This window comes from Triticum aestivum, chromosome 5B (genome assembly GCF_018294505.1).
Source record: "Triticum aestivum cultivar Chinese Spring chromosome 5B, IWGSC CS RefSeq v2.1, whole genome shotgun sequence".
Lineage (NCBI taxonomy): Eukaryota > Viridiplantae > Streptophyta > Magnoliopsida > Poales > Poaceae > Triticum > Triticum aestivum.
In genome coordinates, this window is record NC_057807.1 from 9,096,266 (window position 1) to 9,102,657 (window position 6,392).

Sequence of the window (6,392 nt, forward strand, 5' to 3'; positions counted from 1 at the left end):
CAGAAATATTTATGTCAATTTCTATTGTTGTTATTTTACTTTTTCTTGTAATTGTGTTTTACTTTGTTGTTGATATTATTAGTTGGAAAGCAAGTTGTTGAGCATATGCATGGGCAGTTTTGACAGAGGAAACGATATTAATGTCAAAATTGATGTGTTGGTAAGTTTGGTCTTGTGTTTAAAATTATGTTTTGTTGGGTCTGTGTCGTCCATTACTTCATACAAAATATTTTTTGTAAAATATTTTATTGAAAAAAATAGTCTCATGACTGTACAGGTCCGGGTATTTCACACAGCTAACCGTCTTCGGAGGACAAAAAATTTAGCTGTAAATGTATCTGATCATCAGGAAATTATTGAACAAGGTATACAACTCTGTTTTTAACCTAGTCCTATGTAAAGTTTATGTGGATTGTGATTTCTGAATCTCAAGCTATTTGCATCCTTTTCTATATATATAATTTTATTTATGTTGTGCAATCATTTATTATTATTCTTTTGAACTCACGAATCGTCATATGTTTTTGCACCGCCTCACATGAATGTGGGTCTATCTAAATTTTCTTACTAATTTTTTGAAACCTATAGCTATGCTTTACGACAAATTATCATATTGGCCTCATTTAAGCCTCGAGATTAGAAAATCCAAAACCTTTGTAAATGCATAGGATCAATTTGCTGATACTGCAAAGGACCTATCTTGTATAGATCCATCTTCTTGTTTTATATTTTTTTTGTCAGTTACAAATCTTGCACCAAATAGTGGGATCTCAGGGATTTATTCTTGTTTTTATAATTCTTTGGGATTTATATCCCAGGATCATTAGTTAGCTTGCATTGTGGTAAGTAGTTGGGTGATGATTTTTCTGCTGCTCCACTACTACTCTCCTAGACTATTTTCATGAGCTGCTTGGCTATGAGACTCAACTACACTATCTCACAGTTTGTAAAAATCCATTACACTTACTACCTAAGAGAAAGTTGTAACTGAGCGTAGCACAGTCGGTCCTTTTTGTCACTTTCGTATGCATATAGCAAGGAGTTGTGTTACTTTTATACATTAATAATGGTCAAAATACTATCGGCTAAATCTGTTTTCACTAAATTAGTAAACTTGTGTGTATCTCTAATATTTAGAGTAATATGCTTTTATGCCAAAACATCCATGTTCGATTTTTTGCACACACTTGACATTGCTTTGGACTGAGATAATGCATGCACTTGTTGGTATGTTGATGTCGTACGATTCTTAGCACTAGCTTTGAAGTCCATGCCATTATGTAAGAATGTATATTGAACTGTACTTGCATGTGTACATTTGGAGCTATACATGGATATACTAACAATGCTACGTAACTTTCTTTTTGTAGCTTACTATCTTGTCACCAATGGAGAAGGCTTTTCTGCTGCTGTGTCACCTGAACAAGTTGACTCGGACTTGAACTCGGACTCTGAGTGACTATGTTGCGTTTGCGCTGGTTCATGTCTTCCAAGTGTTTTTTTGTACAATGGAAGAAACTACATCGAAAAGAAGAATACAAAATCATTTAGCCAAATACTATATTTCTTCATCTTACAAATGCCTAGTGTTTAGGGGACATCGAGATCAAGAGTTTCCGTGCTAAGAGGGGGCTTTTAGGAAGTTTAGAGCAGACCCGCCACAACAAATAGGACGAGACTTGCCGTAGGATGAAGTGGGAGCACGGATGGGAGCATGGAAAGGGAGCAGGCAAGCTGGATCCTCGTGCGGCCAGCGTTTTGGCTGGACCTGCGTGATTTATGGAATCCCAGTGTTCCTTTTCAAAAAATAAAGAAAAAATCGTGCGTGGTGCATGCATATGCATGTGGACCCGAAATCACAAACCTATATGACCCACGAAGTCAATCAGTTACGGATCCCGGTTATTGCTCTTCCTGATTGATTGATTGGTTCCCAGGCAAGTCTCGTCCAGTGGGCTGTTGGCTCAATCTAATCGATCACCATCGTCGATTGCGGCTGCCGACTACTGCTCGATCTGCTCTTAGCGATGGCGGCGGACACGGCTGCGACCCGATCGCCGGAGGAGCGATCCAAGGCCACCGGCGGTGACGACGTTCAGGACGAGGAGAGACACGCCAAGAAGATGAGGACCACTCTGGAAGGCGACGACGGCGACGAGGAGTTGGAGATCTCGTCTCCGCTCCGCGAGCCCTACCTCCCCAAGGAGGTAGACATGCGCGCCAACCCGCATATCCTCGCCGCCTATAAGCTCGCCCGAGACAAATTCCATGATAAACGAGGTCATCTCTCTCTTCCTCCCCCGTCTCCCATCCTTGTGCTCTTGCACTTTCTTTCTAAGAGAAAGAGATCCTTCTCATCTTGCTGCAGATCGCGAGGAGAAGCTGCTCCCCATGCGCCTATCATCACGCTTCGGATCGTCGCCCCTCCTCATCCCCGAATCCGGGAGGAAGGCCGTGCTCTCCACCGCCGGATCCATCATCCGCCTCTCCTCCTCTCTCGGTAGTACTACCAATGCCAAGCCTCCATCTCCATGCATTCTAGCGCCGCTAAGGGTCGCCACAAAATCTTGCTGATACATAGCTGACTGTGCCCGCAGGTGGCGATCCGCTGGCACAGTCCGCCGGTTTCTGGATCCACTGGGACGAGGGGAGCAAAACCGGCATTGTCTTAACGACCGCGCATCTGATCCGCGCCAACAAGCCGCTGGCCAAAGACTACTGGGCGAAAAAAGACCGGTACCAGTATCATCCCGGTGCTCAAGTGAGTACCCATCAACAACGGACCTCAAAAGTAGCTAGTAACAATTTGCCTGATTTGCCTGATTTACTTTCTACGACATTTGGTTTCAGGTTACTGCTCACTTGCTCGACGACACCACCACGGAGGGCCGTCTGCTCTATCACCAGGAGCATTACGACCTTGCTTTCTTTAAGATTGCAATGGATCAGAGTGTTCAAGTAGCCTCTTTCGCTGACACGTTCAACAGCGGCCAGCAGGCTTTGCGGCTCGGAAGAGATGGAAATTTGATTTTAAGGATAACTCTTGGCAAGATGACACAAGGTGACTTCGTGCATTTTTGCCGAGATAAAAAATACGAGGTACAAAAATATTTTATCATGACCGCGTGAGATTCGCTCTTGTTTTTTCGTTCACTATTTACTGTGAGGCAAATGCCCCAACAACTCCATATTACTCAACAAAGCATATGTGCAGGAGGCGGAGACACGGAAGAGAGAGAGTGCACGGAATGGACCGGGATATACTTCATACGCATCAGTTCCCAAGTCTGAGTTACATGTAAGCTTGACCTTCTATTTCGTAATTCTTTCACAATATTTTGTTTGTTATATGGACATTTATATACATATCGATCTTTTAGTCCGACGATGGAGGAGAGCCGGTCATTGACTTTGATGGAAAGGTTGTGGGGATGATCAATGATTGTCAACGTGGGTCCTTTGTTCCTTTTTTCATTTTGAATAGGTGCATGGAACTCTGGAGGAATTTCGGGTATGCATTCTTACTCGGTTTTATGACAATGCTTGTTAATGCATTCTTTGTCCTTTTTTGTAATTGTTGTTTGACTACATGTACAACCTCATCAATAGAGATAAAGCCTACATTTTGATAGGTCAAAATTTGATTGTTGTCATGCTCTATGTTTATAATATTTGATACATTTATGTATTATTTTACAAAATCATGTGTTAGTGACACTATAGACTGGGGTGGAACTTTGAAGGGACCTAGGTTGATTGGAGCATATTGTAAGATTTTTCACGACATTACCATTATTGGGGAGAATTTGTTGATCATTGAGATGATTATGAGTGTTTTACTACATTTTATACTGATAGTGTTTTTTTGTAAACTTAAAGAGCCCATTTAATTGAAGGAATCATATTCCTATAGCTAGAACTGAAATTCTGTTACGGCTTTGTAGGTGCATCCCTCGGCCCCACCTTGGATTGCAGTTTAAGGCCATCAAGTTTCTAGATCCCTCTCATGTTGAGTACATATGGCGCAAGCTAAAAATTGATGAAGGTCTTCTTGTTGAAGAGGTATACAATTTTGCTTCTTTTTTTTATCTTGCTACTATATATAATAGCACCTACAGGTAAGGCGCATGTAGTTTATTTTTCACTTCTGTAGATTTGATACCCCCACCCCCCCTCCTCTTTCCACTTGCCTTAGGAATAGTACTGCGATTATGTTTTACCGTGATCTTCTCATGCATGTTATTGACTAATTAATTATTTTCAATTAAACCTTAGGTGTCAATGGGATCTCATGCTGAAAAAGTTGGAATCCGAGTAGGTGATATTATTGGCAGCATTGATGGAGAACGTATTTCTACCAGAATTGAGGTGTGCACTGTGCTTTTTTTAGGTTTTATAAACAAAAATAAAAATAATTAGTGGTTCTATTGCTTTTTATGTCCTTGTAATTTCTTACTTTTTTGCTGCTGTTATCAGTTGGAAAAAAAGTTGTTGAGCATATCAATGGGCAGTTTTCATGGGGGAAATGACATTAATGTCAAAGTGGACATTTCTGTAAGTTTGAAATTGTGTTTTGATCAACATGTGTCGTCCATTTCTTCATATAAAATAATTCTTTGCAAAATACTAGCATTGAGAAATAGTCACACGAACTCTATAGGTCCAGGTATTTCACACGAACAACCGTCTTTGGAGGGATAAACATTTAAATGTAAATATATTGGATCACCGAGAAGTTGTTGAACGAGGTATACATCTCTCTTTCTACAACATAGTGCCATCTATATTTTCTTTGGATTTTCAACTATGAATCTCAAATTATGTGCACCCATTTTTTTGTATATTTTCTTTTATACATTGTGCAATCATATCTCAATCCACCCGATGTTTTGAATGTCACAATTTAAAAGTAGTATATAAATCATGATTTTGGAGTTTTTGGAATGTGCTTCATTCATTGTTTTTGTGCCTTACATTATGTAAGAATGTAAATTGAACTATACTTGCATGTCTACTTTTGGAAATCTACATGGATGCACAACCATCTCGTTAACAATGCTATTTTTCCATTTACAGCTTTTTATCTCATCACAAATGGAGAAGGGTTTTCACCCCCTGTATCACCTGACCAAGATTAGTCAGATTCGGATTCGGACAAGTCACTTCGTTGTGCTTGCAATAATTCATGTGAGGGTTTATGTCTTCAAAGTATTCTATTTGTAAAATGGAGGGATAACATCTAGAATAAGACCAGATTGTTTAGCCAAGTCCTATATTTCAAGGTCTTACGCATGCCTAGATATTTAGGGGAGCTGAGACAAGAGTTTCAGTACTAAGAGGGGGAATTATGATGTTGTGTTTGTGTGTGCTGCTAACCTCACCGCTCCTAGAAGAGGTTACCATGGCACTTGTGTTGTATGTAACCAAACAACAACACTTTGCATCTCGGTAGAACATGATGCAGGCGACAAACATAGGTGCCTATGTTGCTGCTCGGACTGGCTAGAGGGGATGCAGGCAAACAAACTATGTGTAAAACATGATTTTTGACTTGCCACAGATGCAAAGTGCCAAAAATAACAAAACATTCCTTACTTGTACTCATCGGGTCTATCCGCCTAATACTGGAAAGAAAGAGATTTTGGAGCAAGGAAAGGAAAGAAGAGGGGGGAAAGGGAGTGACCTCACTCAGAAGTGATGGGCGAAGAGGTTATAGCTCAGGCAACTTCAAATTGAATTGCAAAAATGTCTTGTATTAGAAACATTTGTACTCCCTCTGATCCATATTGCATGTCGCAGCTTGGTACTAAAGTTGTACTAATTGTATTGAAGGGAGTAGTATATATATATTAATACCACCAGTGCAACATTCTCAAGCTGGATTTTACAAACCTTTCTATCAAGAAGCAAACACAGTAGCAAATGCTCTAGCTAGCTATATACCAGTAAATCCTTTGATTTTTGGGAGAGCACCGTCCCCGACTTTATTTCTCTATTATTTGTAAATGATATGTCGATTATCTGAGAATAATTCATGTCCCAAAAAAAAGTTGTGCCCATGCTCTCCCTCCAAGTTCATGTAATGGGGCTACTGAACTGCAACTGGCTCATGTCTAGGAAGCATCGGCGCCACCACCAAATCGAAGCCCATTGTAAGCCACCTCTCATCTCGTCCTCTGCTCTAGTCCCCATCCGCAGAACACTCCTTTTTAAGCATGCGCCATGGCCTCTCACAGCAATTGCCATGTCTTGGCGAGAACAAAGGAAATTGCCAAGGGCTTTCTTCCATAGGCCAGATTTTTCTTTTACTTTATTTTTCTTAGTCAAAAACCAAACAGGTTGAAGATTATGTCTTCCTACAGAGATTTGATCCTTTTTTCTTTAAGAAGATA

At 40.4% G+C, this 6,392-nt stretch overlaps 1 protein-coding gene across 1 annotated transcript; it reads left to right on the top strand.

Moving 5' to 3' along the window:
• Window positions 1–1,827: 1,827 nt before the first annotated feature.
• Window positions 1,828–5,815, top strand: LOC123115419 (uncharacterized). Its single transcript, XM_044536577.1, has 11 exons — window positions 1,828–2,280; window positions 2,369–2,500; window positions 2,598–2,761; window positions 2,851–3,099; window positions 3,215–3,298; window positions 3,381–3,511; window positions 3,945–4,062; window positions 4,276–4,368; window positions 4,477–4,554; window positions 4,661–4,748; window positions 5,077–5,815. The coding sequence occupies exons 1-11, from the start codon at window positions 2,028–2,030 to the stop codon at window positions 5,136–5,138; spliced, it is 1,452 nt and encodes a 483-aa protein (XP_044392512.1). The 5' UTR covers window positions 1,828–2,027; the 3' UTR covers window positions 5,139–5,815.
• Window positions 5,816–6,392: the final 577 nt, after the last annotated feature.